Consider the following 17,535-nt stretch of genomic DNA (forward strand, 5'->3'; position numbering starts at 1 on the left):
TGGCTGAGAGCGAGGTGGGCGGGTCACCGAGCAGCCCGAGGAAGAAGGCGGCGGTGGTGGTGGTGGTGACTGAGCGGAGCCCAGTGACAGGATGGTGAGGACGGCAGATGCGGCGACCGAGGCCTAGCTCTCGGCCGCGGTGCTGCGTCGTTGGGAGCAGCCGGGAGTCTCTAGACGAGGGCATGGACCATTCCGGGGGCCGTGGAGGGTGCAGCCCAGGGCCAGGCCTGGAGAAGGCCCGGGGGAGGGCAGGGGAGGATAAGGAGCAGCCACCTCTGGGTGCGGCAGGCTCTGGCCTCGCACCCCCGCCCCAGGGGCCAGAGGACGTCCGAGGGGGAAAGGGCCCTTTTCAGCGGCTCGTCCTGTCACGAGAGCCGCACGCCCGAGCCGGGAAAGGCCTTTGAGCTTGTGCCTCCAGCGTCCCCGAGAAAGGGGCATGGTCCCCTCCGTTTCCAGACGTTTCCCTACACCTTTCCCTTAAAAGGCACCTCCCGCTGGTTGGGGCATACCGTTTGCCAACCGCCTGTGTTGAAAGCTGGCTTTTCGAATGCAAAACGGGAAGTAACGAGCAGAATCCCCTATCCATTTTAGTTTGCCATCAGGGGAAAAGGGGTACAAACTATCCCCTTCTCCCCTGAAATAAAGTGCAGCTGCCATTGAAATGTGGTAGTGAGTCCTCAAGGGACTGGATTTGGCTCTTAGAATGGCTGGAACTATTGTTTCCTAAATGGTTTATGAGCTCCTCGAAATTGGAAAATTTTGTGAATATGTATGTTTTTCCAGGTAAGGAGCCAGTGTTGGCTCCAAGGGATACTTTGGGGAGTTTCAACTCAGTCGTTCACCAGATTGCCCAGCCAGCTTCAAGCCCGGCCCCCCACCCACTGGCCTCCAGTAGGTTTCTGCCCTTAAGACCGTCCTACGTAAAAACTCAGGAGCTGCTACTGGAGAGGGCTCGTAGCTGTAATCAGACTTTAAGAGGTGCCCTTCACCCCCTAAGAAGTTAAGAACGTGTTCAAAAGGAGCTCTTATTATCTTGCTATTTGTGTTGATGAGGGTAACTGTAAAGGGACTTCTCTTTCTGATGAGCATCCATTGCATTTTTAAGATTATCAGGGTTCGGTGACAAGCATAGCCGTTGAGGTAGTTTATAGATGTGACAGCCAGAGATTTGTGGTATGTGCTTCTTTAGTGTCTCTGTATATGTGAAAGGCTTTAATCCCATTTTTGATTTTTGCTCCTAAGTAGACTCCAATTTAGAGTGATCCGGTTTACAGTAATTTTGAGACAGCTTTGAGAAGATGACATATGATTCCATACTCATGTTTCTAAAGTTTTGTTTTTTGTTTTTTTTTTTTTGAAAGATGAACACTTTTTTAGGGTAGTTATACTGGAACATAGCTTGTTACCTGAGATAGAACTGGGTAAAATTTAGGATTAGCTGATTCTTTCATGATTAAAAATCTTTCATCTGGCAGAGTAGACTAGAAATGTTCAACACTCAGTAGTGTAGAGTCTATGGGCAGCAAATTCCAGGTGTGGAGAAGGTCCAGTTTTAGCTGGAGGAATGTGTTTGGTTTTTTATCTTTAGTTGGTGACTTCACCATCTGATAATGTATTCAGAGTGCTGTGTTAGATCTTCTATACAAAATAATGATCTAGCTGCAGCATAAATTTCCAGCTACTAGAACTTTGAGCATAAGAGAATTAAAATCAGTATACTTGAGGAATAATTAGTCCTTAATTTTATATACATTGTTACTGATAAATTTTCCAAATTGTCTTATAAAATTCTAAACAGAACAGGAAACAAAAGGGAAGGGAGTTTATATAGAGAATAAGACTAGAAGTAGAAAATATTGACAAGGCAAAAAAAATTTTTTTTTTTTTTTTTTTTTTTTGCTGTGTGTGTGTGTGTGTGTGTCATGTTTGAAAATACAGCAAGTGGTTCTTTTGGTATTGTTTTGAGCAAAGCCAGTTTTTAACATTTTCTTTCATAACACTCAGAAATCATTAACAATTGTTTGCATATTCATTTGATATGAGTTTTTTGTTGCTCTATTTTCGGTTTGTTTCTTTTCGTTGCTTTCTTTTAACATTGGTCATGTTTCACCCTTTTTTTTCATTCCCCTGTCTGCAATCAACTTCTTCATTCCACTAAGGCTGGGCACAGAGTAAGTTTCTTCTCTTAGCTCGTACTAACAATGGTGGTTGGGTGGCTGATTACTGGGATTTTCACCCTTTTACAGTCTATCCAGTAGGAAGTGGCCAAATGCCTATGCTTTGATTGGTTTGGTTCTTTATTTGAATTTAACAAGACTGCCATTTCCAGGATCTTTTGCTGTCTCAAAAGACTATAAACTTTGTCTAACCTGAACTGTCAAAAGTGTGGAATTTGGGCAAGTACACTCCTCAAAGTATGACATTTGTTATGTGACATTATTTCCCAATAACTTAGTCATCTACATGAAACAAGAGTCTTAGTAAGAATCTTTACTAATTTGAAATAATTTTTGTTTGCTCATTTATATAGTTATATTTTTAAGCTGCTAATAATCTGGGTACACTTGGGCGTAATCCATAATACATGATAGAATTGAGGTCATCGATCATTATAAAGTATCATGTCATACTAATATTCTTTGTAGCACATTTAGATTGAACAGCCCATTCATTATCAGTCTCAAAGATTTTCATCCTGCAATACACATATACCGTTTATGAGTTTCAGGTTCTTTTTTTTTTTTTTTTAATAGAAATCTATGTTTTACCTTTTTCTCAAATGCCAGCTTCCCACATTAATTATGTACTTCAATCCATATCTGAAGGGATCCCCCTCTAAAGATGAAGATTGTTCTCTCTCCAGGTACTTTTGCATTGATTACCGATGAGGATGGAAACTTCATAGTGGTTTTTAGTTTTACAGTAAGATGTTTTATCCACTAAGATCTGGATTGAAACAATTAAGTCATTGAACAAATACCAGCTGAAACTACTCTTTAAAAAGAAGAAACTTATTTAACAATTTCTTTTTAAAGTGTGCTAATTTTTTAACCTTGTGTTACTTCAGTTACTCTGTGTCCTGAGTTCTTTTCCTTTGTAATCATGTTGATATTTGTTGCAAAATGAATTGTTTGTTTTAGTAATAATTTTAGTTTCACACATTTTGTTTTGATTAATTTCAGTTTACAAAGTCTGTGGTGGCAAAACTATTTTCTGTTTTTATTCTACTTTAGATATGTTTTCTTGGATGATATTAAGGAATAGTCATGCCTTCTTTAAAAGCAGTTAAAGGGCATGTACATTTATGGATGGGATGTCTGTATGGGAAGACATCCTGTTACAGAATGGTGTTTATACTAATCAACATGAAGAAATTGATTGTTGTTCAAAATGACGTTTTGACAATATTCCATTAAATGACTGAATTAAGTAATGTTTATATGTCAATTTTTGAAATTATAAAATTAAAATTTTACAGGATTGAGGTTTTTTATTCTGTTATACTTAAGTGAAAAAATTATTTTTGTCATCTGAGACTGTATTGCAACTCTAAACTACCTCCTGCTAAATTCATCACTTATTTAGCTGACCTCTTTCTCTCTCTCTCTCTCTTTTTTTTTTTTTTTTTAATGCTCTAATGCACATGAAAGACCGTGATAATGTTATTTTAAGTTTGGGAACCAAACTGAGGGTACATAGGCCATTTAATCCAGACAGTAGAAGTATGACAGGATTTCTAATAAGGAAAGAGGAGAGAACAGAGATCATAATTCAAAAGCACGTGTTTGTCCTATTGAGACTCTTTGAAACGTAGGCTGTTTTTCTTCCTTTGTACTATATGGCTAATAGTTTTTGGTAACAAATATTGTAAATTTTGTTTACTTTTCTCCAAATTATTTAGTAAACATAAGTTATAGAATTAAGTTTTTTTTCTATCACTACATTTTTAACAATTGTCTTTATTAATGTTCCTGGAACATAGGAACCTGTACATTATGTTTTACATTATAGCTGCAGAAATAGGAATTACCATATCACTCAAAAATGCCAAACTCCATAGGACCCCATAGTATATTTCATTTTGCAGTTTTTAAAACTCAGTGTCATTTATAGGTCTCTAAATGAATTGCTTTAGAAAGCCTGATTTTATTCTTGGTAAATAGAATGATGCCCTGTATTGTGTATGCACACTGTTATGACCAAAATAAAATAAGGCTGATTAGAACAGAATATGTTACCGTATGTGTCTTTGTTTAAATGGTCATAAGAACAGTATGGATAACTTCTGCTCCTTTGGGTTCTGGAATCTCTGCTTAGTTAGTTTAAAAGGGGAGTTAAGAGAGGAGAACATCTTGTTTTGACGTCATGTTTGACATTACACCTTGTCTCACCTTGACACTTTAAAGTTGGTGTTGGTATTAGGAGACCTGCACATCCCACACCGGTGCAACAGTTTGCCAGCTAAATTCAAAAAACTGCTGGTGCCAGGAAAGATTCAGCATATTCTCTGTACTGGAAACCTTTGCACCAAAGAGAGTTATGACTATCTCAAGACTCTGGCCGGTGATGTTCATATTGTGAGAGGAGACTTCGATGAGGTGATGTATTATTTCTTTCCATTCACAAATATTTCTTTTCTTGATTCTTACATATATAAGCTTTATCCTTTACACCTGAGTTTCTCAGCTGTCGCGGTCTTTTTCTTGTGGTTGTTAACTTCCCAAATACAAATTTACTACACATACTTGTCCCTGACTACTCAGTAAACATATTAAATACTTGTTCTAAACTAAATTGATATGGAATAAAAGTGATTTTGTCACTATTTTTGTAGTACTGTCATTTAGTTTATAAAATTTTTATTACAGACTTCTCACCACCACCTCTACTGCCCTGTTCCAAGCCACCATATCACTTTCCTGTATTCCAACTTCCTCGTTCTACCCTTCCTCCATAACTTTGTTCTCCAGGTGGCAACCAGTGTGATCCTTTTTAGGTGAAGTAAGATCACATCACCATTATGCTGAAAGCCCTGCTGTGGCTCTCTAACTCCAGGGTTAACTACAAAGGGGCATGAGGAAGTGGGAGGATGTGATAAAACTGTTCTGGGTCTTGATTGTGGCAGAGCTTACATAACTGTATGCGTTTGTCAAAACCCCTTGAATTAAAAAGAGTAATTTTACTCTGTGTGAATTATACCTCAATAAATCTGACTTTAAAGAACAAAGTTAGAAGTTCTGGGATTGCAGCTTTGCCCACTAGTTAATAATGAGATTTTAGGCAAATTGCATCCTCTTTCTGGCCTCAGTTTCCTCTATGTAAATATGATTGGAATAGATGATTTTTAAGACCCCAACCCATACTAATGTTATATGATTTAGCATGATAAATCTGATGTGTGAAGAATTCCCTTTGTGTTTCTGGGAATATAAGCTTTGTCAAAATCATTTAACTTCATTGGTGATGTTTACTGGTTCTCCTTTATATGAAACTGAATAAGCATCATGTCTTTTTTTTTTTTTTTTTTTTTTTTAGTGGATTTTAAAAAAGAATTCAGATAACCTTTCACCTGGGGGCAAAAGACAGGGAGATGAGAAGGGAAGGGGCAGATTTCTTGTCAATAAATACAATATAGGTTTGGTTTGTTAAAAACATATTTGGGGTTCTGTTTGTGTTGTACTAAAGACAGTTTCAACATCAAGAATTAAATTTTTTTGCTTCTGATTTGCTAAATTCACAGACCCTGGAACCATACTACCAGGGTTTGGATCTTGGCTCAACCACTTACTAACGTGTGGGCAAGTTATTTTAACCTCTCTCTGCTTTGGTTTCCTCATCCATAAAATGGGGGTCATAAGAGAAGCTACCTCATAGGATTGTATTAAATAGGTTGATATTTAGAAAGCCCTTAGAGCCTGCTTCATACTAAGTGCTATATGAGTATTAACTATCATTATTAATTGAAGCCATCTATATAATTATTAAAGTCTGGGATATAATTTGAACACACCTAACTTATAGGTCATATCCCTAGGATTCTTAGGTAGAAGAAACTCACAAATTTGAGAATAATTATTCTCTACAGCATTCCCCAAAGAACCGATAGTCTGTTAAAAAAAAAAAAAAAAAAGATAAACACGAGGCAGGGATTGCATGATAAATTCCAGTTTACCTGGAATAAGTTTTTTTTTTTTTTTTCCTAGAAACAAGTTAACCTTCACGATGGGGGAAGTTTGTCGTATAACTCCACAGCAACATGCCATAAAGGCAGCTGTTTCTTTTTTTTTTTTTAAGATTTTATTTATATATTTGACAGAGATAGAGACAGCCAGCGAGAGAGGGAACACAAGCAGGGGGAGTGGGAGAGGCAGAAGCAGGCTCATAGTGGAGGAGCCTGATGTGGGGCTCGATCCCAGAATGCCGGGATCACGCCCTGAGCCCAAGGCAGACGCTTAACAACTACATCATCCAGGCACCCCAAGTTATGTTTTGAACATAGTTGTAGCCTTAGAGACTGAGGAAAAATCAAATATTTAATAAATGTGTTGGTTGTGGAGCACTGTATCAAAATATCCACAGGGGATTAAATATTGAACCAGGTTGTTTTTAAACATCAATATCTCTAAAAATATATATATTTATGTCTGTTTCTTATTTTAGAATCTGAATTATCCAGAACAGAAAGTTGTGACTGTTGGGCAGTTCAAAATTGGTTTGATCCATGGGCATCAAGTTATTCCATGGGGAGATATGGCCAGCTTAGCCCTGTTGCAGAGGCAGTTTGATGTAGACATTCTTATCTCGGGACACACACACAAATTTGAAGCATTTGAGCATGAAAATAAATTCTACATTAACCCAGGTTCTGCCACCGGAGCATATAATGCCTTGGAAACGTGAGTAGTAATTTGGGGATTTGGGGATTTTTAAAAATTATTAGTTGCATGTGTGTCATTTCATAAAGGAGAAATGCAACCATTTCAATAATTATAGCCTTTTGGGCAATCTTCTTTTGGTGATTATTTTCAATATATAACAACTAGAATTCTCTGTGAATCCAAATTGTTGTAAATTGAAATTTTTAGTGCTGGTGCTTTTTAGTACAAAACACTGACATTATTTATATTTTCTTCCAGAAACATTATTCCTTCATTTGTGTTGATGGACATCCAGGCTTCTACAGTTGTCACTTACGTGTATCAACTAATTGGAGATGATGTGAAAGTAGAACGAATTGAATACAAAAAATCTTAAAAGCCAGGCCTGTCTTGCTGGGTGGTTGTTTTTTTTCATTCCCCTGTTCAAATCAAGTAATTAAACATTTATGAGGCACAAAATTGTATCACTTTTATAATATTTTGCAGTAAAATATATCGTCTAGTGTTAATACAATGTTCTAAGCTTCTTGTAAACTATAAGAATATATTCCGTTTCCATATATGATTTCTATGAAAAAAAGTCCATCACACAGTAAATGGTCATGTGTTAAGAAAAATTTATCCTTGTAAATATCTTCAAAGTTGATATCTGGAACTTTATTACAGAAGTAGTGCATGAGGAAGAAAAATCTAGACTTTCTTGTATACACTTTTCTCTCCAGTAATAAACAGTTACCTTTCATTTATACTTTCTTGATAAACTGTGTTTTAATTTTTAAAAATCATAAAAATGAGAGACCGTATGAAACTGCACCAGAGCATTAAAGTGATGAGGTAGATGGGTTGACCTTTCAGGGCTCTCTCATTTCTTAAAATGTTCTGGGTCAAAATGTTGGACTCAGATTTTATTTTCTAAAGAATATACTACACTCACATATTAGCAATAATTTCTCAAAAACTGTTGGTTTAAATTGCCCTGTTCCTATATTTCAAGTTTTAACTGTGTGTGTGTGTATGTATTTTTTATTTTTAATTGTTTAGAAAGGAAGCATGGTAGAGTGAATATATAACGTAAAGAATCTTCTCGGTACAGTTACTCCCAACTTACTCTAGTTTGACAGCCCAAGTGTTTGGCAATTTTCATAAAGTAGGGCAAATTGATACTTCCACTTTTAAGTTGTATTCAAGGAGTAAATATTTATTAAGCACCTTTTTTGCAAGTCTATCAAATGCTATTCTGTATCAGACTATTTCAGAGTTTTCCTTAGCCCAATCAAGAAAATACTTGTAGGGGATTCTCATATTTTTGTTTTAGGACTTAATGTAAGCAGAAAAAGAATTATACAAATATTTGACAGATATAAAGAAAAATAATTCAATTTTAAGCGACAAGAAAAATTTTAATTGTGTCTAGCTAGAAACACAAGCATATATTGCACGTAACTTTTATTACACAGATATCATTAGTACATGGAACTACATCAAACCAGTTAATTACACTGTTGTAAATGTTTCTGAACAAACTAAAATTACCTAATGACTTCATGGTGAATAACAATACTATCCTTAATGTAGAAAGAGGACACAATTCACAACCCTTCCCCCCCCTTTGGCACCTCATCAATTCACAAGACAAGACTGTCAAGTTCACATCAGATGTTCTCCTTGTTCTTCAATTGACATCGACTGCATACACTTATTTAGTAAATCTTCTTCCTTTTTTTCTTCATTCATGTATGATTCAGAATCATTTGTAGAAACTGAAAGAAAAATAAAGAGTTTATAATGTCTGTTTTGGAAACAAAGGTGTATTTCGTCCTGAGTATTGAGATTTGTATTTAAGAACAACCTTCAAAATGACTACCTTAGTAATAAGCCTTTCACAAAAACAAATGGCCTGCAATTATCAAAACTTAACCACTTCCCGCTTCCTCCAAATCTCTTACTTTTTAAAATAAGATACCCAGTAAGTATTCAAGCCATGTTATTGTATAGCAAATTTTCTGTTACTAAGTCCTATTTTGTCTTCACTTGTCAAAATCTTTTGGTTATAGCTTCAGCTTTCTCCTCTCATAGTTTCAGCATTGTCCTCTCCTTAAGCATTAAGTTCCGACTCCACTCTTCTCTCAGGGACCACAGGGACTTCCCCCCTACCTGGGGTTCCTCCAACTATTATCTTTGAACCCAGACTTACTTTTTCCCCTGCTGTTTCCCTCATTTCTTGAACTGTCACCCAGCAATGGGATAGGAGTTCAGAAGGCCTAACTTCCCTACTTCCTGTTTACTTCCCTACTCATTATAGGAACAACTATGAAATTGTTTAACTTCCACTTAATCCTCTCCACTTTATCAATTCTGAGGCATACTTCTGAGCATTCTGTCTTCCCCTTTTGCCCTTTTCATTTTGTAGTATTCTGCACTTGTAGGATCCTTTATACTGATAACTTACCAACTCTGGATTTATCTGAGTTGCTCCGCAAAATTTTGATACAACTTGGTTGGCTTGCTTCCACTGGTTTGTTGAATATTAAAATTATATAGGTGATACAGCCCTTCATAAACTATGATGCCATACAAAATATGTTGTTCATCCAAAAATGGCACTATCTCATAAAAGTGCTATGGCTTGAAAAAGTCACGTTTGTGGTTCTGGGTTCTAACAAATTCATTCTGTTAAAGTCTCTGACCTTGATATTATACCTTTGCTTAGAACGACCTTGAATTTTACTCCCCTGAGCAGTATGTTCTCTTAAATGAAAGCAGAAACTATATTTCATACTCATTTGGAGAATTAAAGGCAAATTACATTCTAAATTTTTAATATCTTCTGTGATAGAAATGAAATTATTGGGTTTAATATTTTTTAAGCATAAGATCTTACAAAAATGCGTATTTTTAAAATTCCACATTTACCTGATTGCATGAACAGTTTGCTTGGTTTTCTAAAAATCTTCAGTGACTTACATCTTGTTTTAGATGCATATCCAGTTTTTAAACTGTAAGAAAGAGAAGCATCTTCTCAACAGCTGTCTAATGCATGTGGAGGACCATACGAATTCTTTTTATTAAGCTGCCAGCATCACCAAAAAGACTCTCAGTCTCCTATGACTTAATAACCCTGAAATGCAAAGCTAAATATTGTAGTGCAGGTTGAATAATCAGGCCTCTTATTCTTTTCCTTAATTCCTTTTTTTGTTTATAGTAATCTCCTGTGCAGAAGCAACCATATGCTCCTTTTGGAAGTGTTTGTGTTATTTCGAATTTGAGTGGTAATTACTGAAAAGGGCAGTCTTGCAGATCTCTAGCTGTTCAAGAAATTTTTACAATTCCACAAGATGTGTTCTAAAACGAGTGGCATATCCCAGTCAGATCAGTAAAGAGACCATAAGATAAGATCCTTTAGTGCTTTTTGTCTAACAAATTCTGAATTTAGCCCAATGAACATATCAGGAAACAAGCTTTAATCTCATTTAGCTACCCTTCAAATAAAATTGGGGTATATTTTCCTCCTTTTAAACAATAAGAAACAGACCCTTCTTTGTTTCTCACTGGTCGCCAAAGGGAATGCTGTAGGATCATTTCAGGTGCGGGTGCAGCTGCCATGTTAGGAGGCCCTGAGTCCACTCTCTCCAGTTGGTGTCGCCATGTGGTGCAGGGGTAATGCTGCTTCTGTGAGTAACGAGAACTGAGGCGGCTCCTGTGATGAGTGAGGATACCTGTCATACAGATCACCTCAGTTAGAAAACCCTCTGCTTTCTTGTGAGAACTAGTGAGAAACTAACGAGGTGCACCTGCCTGGCTTTTGCGTGTGCTGGATCACGTGCATGTACTGCCTCTTCATTAGCGTCCGCAGGTAGTTGGCATTGTAGATCTTAGCAATGCCGCACAGATAACGCTTCTGGCCTGTGGTGAGGTCCGGATGCTAAAAGACAAACAAGATTTATAGGCACTGTAGAACAAGAGGTTGGCAGTATTCCTTATCTGAAAAGATGAATGTTCAGGAGAGCTGTACCATCTTACATTTTGCTTATTCAAATTCAGTTATGCTAATAGGGCCACGAAGAGAAAGAAATGGCCATTTAAACAGCACAAGTGACTCCGCCTGCTGTTTCCACTCAAGTGATTCAGATGCGTCTGCGGTGTGAGAACCACTGCCCTAGAAGAATAAGGAGAGTAGGGATATGCTGTTCTGTCAGTGAGTCTTAGTTCCTGGGTGCCTCTCAGTGAGCGTAGGCATCTTGCCTTCTAAATACAATTTTTGAGGTATCCTGTGGTATCTAAAAGCAACTCAACCACTCTACTTAGTCTTAACTAAAGAAACAGTCTTTTCTAGCACCAGAAGAATAACTGTGTTGTACAGACTAAGGGATAGTCTATTGGTCTTTGGTAAAGTAATTTTAACTAAGATTTTTACTTGCTGATTTTAGAAGGTAACACTCATTTGAAATGCAAGACTCCACTGTACATGTATGTGGGTATACACACACAGGATTTACTGTGACATCCAGAGAAAACTCAAACATTTTGGTCAAAAAATTGACCAATTTACACAGATCTGTTATAACCTTCATTTGCATTGCTCTCACAAGGATACTTCTGGCAGTTATGACCCTTAATGGGTAATAGAGGTTCAAGAGTTGTAAAATGCTTACTGCCATTTTCTTTACTTTCTTGCTTCTAATTTTGCAGACCTTCAGTGGAATCTATGAGTTTGAGTTTCTGTCTCTAGAATGTAACTTTCCTTAGGGGTGTTGAGCTTCCGGAGTAAAGGTACATTAGATCTCAAGTATCATAAAGCCCTGAAAGGGCTTGTCTTCTGAAGTGCCTTACCCTCTAAGTAGCTTATCTTCAATAAAAAGTTCATCTCTGAATACAAAGAATTTGGTACTTACACAAAGTATTGGTATTTAGTTAGCATACCTTTAGAAAGGACGCATCTGTCATTGATTTAGGGATGTGAATTGCTTGAATTTGAGGAGTTTTCCACAACTCTTGCAGCTTGGCTATGTGTGTGTTCACTTTGTGTCCATCTTTGATTCTGTCTGTAGGCAAGGACATTATTTGAATTTCATGAGCAAACATCAGCTCAACAAATTGAGTATTAATATCTATATATTTATTGTGTCTAATTATCCTGGAGTAGTAGTATGAGTCATTCTGTTAAATTTGAAGAGACTGATATGGCCATTTGGTTTTAGAGCATAAAAAACTCTAAGTTATTTATAAATATTTACTATATATATATATCATTATATATATAGACTACATTATTTGGAACTCAGCTGAGATGCAAACTGTTGATGGTAGTTTATTTTTGTTAGCTAATTGTATGTCAGACCACATTAAACAGGAATATACAGTATTACAAGATTTACAACAATATTTTATCATTCATTTGCCTTTAGCATATAGTATTAAACAAGATAGAATAACACAAATTTTATATCTTTAATGAGGCAGTGTTAAAAGGAAGGGCTTTACAGAATTTTACTAAAACTTATTTTTACACAATTTCAGTTATTTTAATGTTTTTAATATTGATGTGGGTAGATTAAAAGAACAGTCATTTAATAAAGATAAAAGTTGACATATATCTAGAAGAATGAAATTGGTTTTCAGTTTCAGACATTATTGAAATCAGTAACTTAATTTAGGGTATAAACTTCAGTAGCAGTTTGGGGAAAAACATCTGGGAAAATTTAACCAGTATATAACTCTTTGTAACACTACCCTTCTTCCCACACACTCCCTCCCTCCAGACAACTTTCCATCACTACCGTTAGTATCACTGTAGATCAGTTTGCATTTTCTTGAGTCTGATATAAATGGAAACATACATATATTCTGTTTGTGTCTGGCTTCTTTCACTCAACATAATTATACTGAAATCCATCAGTGTGTGATGTGTAACAATAGTTCATTCCTTTTTATTGTTGGGTTACATTCCAGTATATGTATATACACACACACACATACACACACACACACATATACATATATGTGATATATATAGATATATATCACAATTTGATTATCCATCCACCTGTTGATGGACATCTGGGTTGTTTCCAGTTTTAGGCTAGCACAAATAAAGCTGGAAGAACAGATTTTTAAGTTAAAAGTTTATATATTTAGTAAGTTGAATTAAATAAGCACAATTTTGTTTCAGTATTGACAACAAAGGCCACTAAGATTTTACATATTAAACTTTAGTTATTTATTTCTTCAAGATTTTGACAAATTGGAGAGTTAATTCAGATAAGTAAGTGTTATATTTGCCTTGCTGAAAGACTAACTGGTTTGCCAACAAATGGAAAATCATCTGGAAATTATGTTATTACGACCCTTAAAATATAATCTGGAATCTGTAATAATAAAAGTTTATTTTTTAAAAAATCCTTCAAGTCATAAATGTGGGCTAATTATGTAAGAATATATTTTTTGTGTCCCTGCTAATCAGTATTTCTGAAATGCGTATTATAGCCTGGACTAAAATTTAACTTCTCAAAACTTGATAGTATTTCTTTACAGAAAATGAAACATTTAGGGGCGCCTGGGTGGCACAGCGGTTGAGCGTCTGCCTTCGGCTCAGGGCGTGATCCTGGGGTTCTGGGATCGAGCCCCACATCAGGCTCTTCCGCTAGGAGCCTGCTTCTTCCTCTCCCACTCCCCCTGCTTGTGTTCCCTCTCTCACTGGCTGTCTCTATCTCTGTCGAATAAATAAATAAAATCTTTAAAAAAAAAGAAAATGAAACATTTAAAAATAATAGTTAGGGGTTCCTGGGTGGCTCAGTCAGTTAAGCAGCTGACTCTGGCTCCATGCTCAGTGGGGAGCCTGCTTGAGATTTCTCTCCCTCTGCCCCACCCCCGCTCAAATAAATAAATCTTTTTTAAAAATAATAGTTCAACTCAAAAAGAAACACCCAACTGAAAAATGGGCAAAGGACTTGACTAAACTTTGGATGGCTCCAAGGAAGATATATAAATGGCCAATAAACACATGAAAAGATGCTCACTATCACTACTCATTAGGGAAATAGAAATAAAAATAACAATGAAGTACCATTCCATACTCCTAAGGATAACTATCATTTAAAAAAATGAAAACAGGGGCGCCTGGGTGGCACAGCGGTTAAGCGTCTGCCTTCGGCTCAGGGCGTGATCCCGGCGTTATGGGATCGAGCCCCACATCAGGCTCCTCTGCTGTGAGCCTGCTTCTTCCTCTCCCACTCCCCCTGCTTGTGTTCCCTCTCTCGCTGGCTGTCTCTATCCTGTCGAATAAATAAATAAAATCTTTAAAAAAAAAATGAAAACAAGTGTTAGCTAGCATGTGGAGAAACTCGGACTGTGTCCGTTGCTGGTGAGAATGTAAAATGGTGCAGCTGCTGGGGAAACAGTGTGGTGGTTCCTCAAAATATTAAACAGAATAATCACCATATGATCCAGCAATTCCATTTAAAAACAACCACATTATTTATATGTATATATGCATTTTTATGCATGTATATACAAATAGGTATGTGTCTTTGTATTTTTCTCAAGTAACTGTAAGGACTATACATTTTCCAAGGAAAAGTAAAGTGAATCCAGGTTTATGTATCATTGAATTGAAATTGCTCCCCCCCCCACAAAAAAAATTTAGTGAGATGCCTTTGGGGGTTTGTCTTACTCTCTCAATTCCAGCAGCTTTATCCTTTATTTCAAGTGAGAGGAAAAATAGCAGCATTGAGAAATATTTTATGTTCTTTAAAGTTGTTCAAGTTAGAATTTTTCCCTTCAATTTATGTATAAACCCAAGGCCATACTCTGTGCTTTTCAAACATCAGTTATAAACACAGTTCTTTTCAGACTTGTTGCTATTTTGAAGTACTCTTTTTAAAATGCTTGATGTGAAGTATCTTAATAAGAGAAAAAGAACCTGCTGGATTGTTCTTTGAAAATCTTAAAGACTAAGTTCACCAGGATGCTAATAATGTCTATTTTAAAAACTCCATTATATTTGTAGTTATAGCAATATTAGCATCTCTGAACCATGTTATTTATAGGTTATTTATAACCATGTAGTTATAGCAATATTAGCATCTCTGAACCATGTTATATTTATATTTATAAAACTCCATTATATTTGTAGTTATAGCAATATTAGCATCTCTGAACCATGTTATTTATAGGTGTTATCTACTTTATATGCTCTACTTACCAATACCTTTGGAATTCTGATAATAAGAATGTCCAGCTGATCTGTTGGGGGAAAAAAAGGATTTAAATAATATGCAATAATTGAGAGTTTTATAAGCATTAAAGAAAGTATTTTAAATGAAAAAAGGACAGTACTGCATATGCTTCTTACTTTTCATGTTTCCATCAGATGGAATATTCTGCAATTTTTCTACTGTAATCCTGGTTATATCCTAATGGCTCCAGGCTTTTTCAAAGTGAGTTATCTGAGGTTTTTACCATACTAGAAAGGATTTACCTTAAGCCAGATTTGGTCTTACTTTTAAGGCCTCTTAATCTAATTCCTACATTGAGCTCAATAAAGTAGTTTGCGCTTCTGTGTTATCTGTGGTATTTCTTTGCTCTCTTTATTTTTAATAAAGTAACTTTGATATGGAAAAGACTATCTTGTTCTTTACTGTATGTAATTAAAGTATACTGGAACTGATAAACTGGTCTGGAATGTTTCTTTTTTCTTTTTTTTAAGATTTTATTTATTTACTTGTCAGAGAGAGAGAGAGAGAGAGCACACAAGCAGGGGTAATGGCCGGCAGAAGCAGGCTCCCTCCAGAAGAAGCCCCATATGGGACTCGATCCCAGGACCCTGCAGATGCTTAACCAGCTGAGCCACCCAGACATCCCAGGTCCAGAATGTTTCTATTTTTGTGCAAGTTCTTTTTTCTTTTTCAAATTAAGACAAAACACCCTTCCTTCCTGCTTCCTTCAATTTATTCAATGACCAAGTGTTCATCGATCTCCTGATATATTAGGATCCAGCACTTAGTCAAGCACTATAATGAACAGAAAAGAAAGACAAGACTCCATCTTTAACAGTCTTCCAGGGGCGCCTGGGTGCCTCAGTTGGTTAAGCAGCTCACTCTTGATTTGGGATGATCTTGGGCGTCCTCACTCCGTGGAAAGTCGGCTTGAGGATTTGCTCTCTCCCTCCGACCCTCCCCGTCCCGCGCGCGTCCGCTCTCTCTCAAATAAATAAATCTTTTTAAGAAAGTCTTCGATCCACTATATATATATATACGTATATATATACGTATATATATAGTCATGGGTGCAGCAGGAGCCATGACTGTGTGCTTTTGGAGAGGAACACCCTTGCAGCTCTCACTTTTAGGGAACAAACTGATGGAAGGGATGAGAAGGTACTAAATACTAATTGTCTTCAGCATCCAGGGCATAATAGTAAAAAACCTGCTCAAAATAAAATGGATTTATGAAGAAAAATTTCAGTAGGAAGAAAATGTCAAGATCAAGGTGCCTCTAATATTCATAATTATCTGTCTCATTGGCATTTATGAATCCCCTGGACATAAAGGTGGCTAATGTCGCACATACGGAATGATTTATTGACTTGGAAACCCTCCTTTGAGCCTCTGTTTCTGCTGGGCCCTCAACCCCCTCTTTTTGCAGAGATCCTGAGGGGGAGACGGCGTATTTTCCAGCAGGTTTCGCAGCGCCCCCTCGGGGCAGAAAAATGCACCCAGGCAATTGTCGCAGTCACCGCGTTTAGTCACTGCACCAACACTCAACCTTACCTCACAAGCCCTTCCCCTAAACAGTGAGTCGGCTTCCATCTGTCCCACCCCAATCACAACAAAGGTTCTCCCCTCCTCCCACTTCAGTCCACCCCAGACCAGTCCATTGGAGCAGCCAGCTCCCACCCCCTCCTCCACAGGGGATCACGACCCGGAGCCGGTCGTCGTCCTCCCTAACCCCTCAGGGCCCCTCAGCCTCACCCGCCGCCGCCACCCTCGGTCCTGGCCACTGCGGGAGGCTCTGCGGAAGAGCTGCATTCTGTCCAGTCGGACACCGGACCCTGGCCGGGCATCTCCTCCCCGGTGCCCGGACCTCGAGCGGTGTGCGGAAGCGGCTTTGCCCTCTCCCCTCCCCCGTCAGCACGCGTGCGTCAGGCCGGACGATATTGGGGGTGAAGAGGCGGACGCCGTATTCTAGCCCCCTCCGATGCGCTCCGGACACTGCCCGAATAGCTTCGGGAGAGCGGGGAGGGCAGATGCACGACACTGGAATTAAATTGGGGGAGGGGCAGGAGTTCTTTAGCTGATTGAGCGTTTGCACGGTTTGTGGAAGGGATTAGTCACGGGAAGGAAATATACATGCCCTCTAAAACAGGAGATGCCTTCCCCCTTAGTATTCCAGACCCTTTACAAATTTGCAAATCTTGAGTGTCACCATATAGGTCAAACATCAGGACGCAAACCAAGGACCAAAGTCCCCGGCGCAGGGATGCAGGGTTAGCCGTTATCCGTTATCACCAAGGCAACCAGGCGTCTCTACTATCCCAACCGCCAATTTCCGCCAACTACTTCTGCGCACACGCAAACCGCCCTCCCTCCCCACTCTGCTCCACGCCCCGCCTCTCTCCCGTCCTCCCACCTCCGTCGAAGTTTCCTGAGAACGCGTTTCA

General features: G+C 37.9%; 2 protein-coding genes across 4 annotated transcripts; one reads left to right on the forward strand and one right to left on the reverse strand.

Moving 5' to 3' along the window:
- The first annotated feature begins 7 nt into the window (after positions 1 to 7).
- VPS29 (VPS29 retromer complex component) lies at positions 8 to 8,683 on the forward strand. Of its 2 annotated transcripts, XM_026514871.4 has the most exons (5): positions 31 to 94; positions 2,160 to 2,171; positions 4,407 to 4,598; positions 6,661 to 6,896; positions 7,137 to 8,683. In XM_026514871.4, the coding sequence occupies exons 1-5, from the start codon at positions 92 to 94 to the stop codon at positions 7,252 to 7,254; spliced, it is 561 nt and encodes a 186-aa protein (XP_026370656.1). In that variant the 5' UTR covers positions 31 to 91; the 3' UTR covers positions 7,255 to 8,683. The 2 variants fall into 2 exon arrangements, with proteins under 2 accessions (XP_026370658.1, XP_026370656.1); XM_026514873.4 differs by lacking the exon at positions 2,160 to 2,171 and having other exon boundaries at positions 8 to 94.
- FAM216A (family with sequence similarity 216 member A) lies at positions 5,804 to 17,402 on the reverse strand. 2 transcript variants are annotated; one of them, XM_057305985.1, is made up of 7 exons: positions 16,847 to 17,402; positions 15,085 to 15,119; positions 11,799 to 11,920; positions 10,674 to 10,800; positions 10,411 to 10,594; positions 9,792 to 9,874; positions 5,804 to 8,638 (listed from the first exon to the last, which is right to left on the reverse strand). In XM_057305985.1, the coding sequence occupies exons 1-7, from the start codon at positions 16,936 to 16,938 to the stop codon at positions 8,526 to 8,528; spliced, it is 756 nt and encodes a 251-aa protein (XP_057161968.1). In that variant the 5' UTR covers positions 16,939 to 17,402; the 3' UTR covers positions 5,804 to 8,525. The 2 variants fall into 2 exon arrangements, with proteins under 2 accessions (XP_057161968.1, XP_026370653.1); XM_026514868.4 differs by having other exon boundaries at positions 15,079 to 15,119; positions 16,847 to 17,400.
- Between the last annotated feature and the right edge of the window lie 133 nt (positions 17,403 to 17,535).

This window comes from Ursus arctos, unplaced genomic scaffold (assembly GCF_023065955.2).
Source record: "Ursus arctos isolate Adak ecotype North America unplaced genomic scaffold, UrsArc2.0 scaffold_34, whole genome shotgun sequence".
NCBI classification, from domain to species: Eukaryota; Metazoa; Chordata; class Mammalia; order Carnivora; family Ursidae; genus Ursus; species Ursus arctos.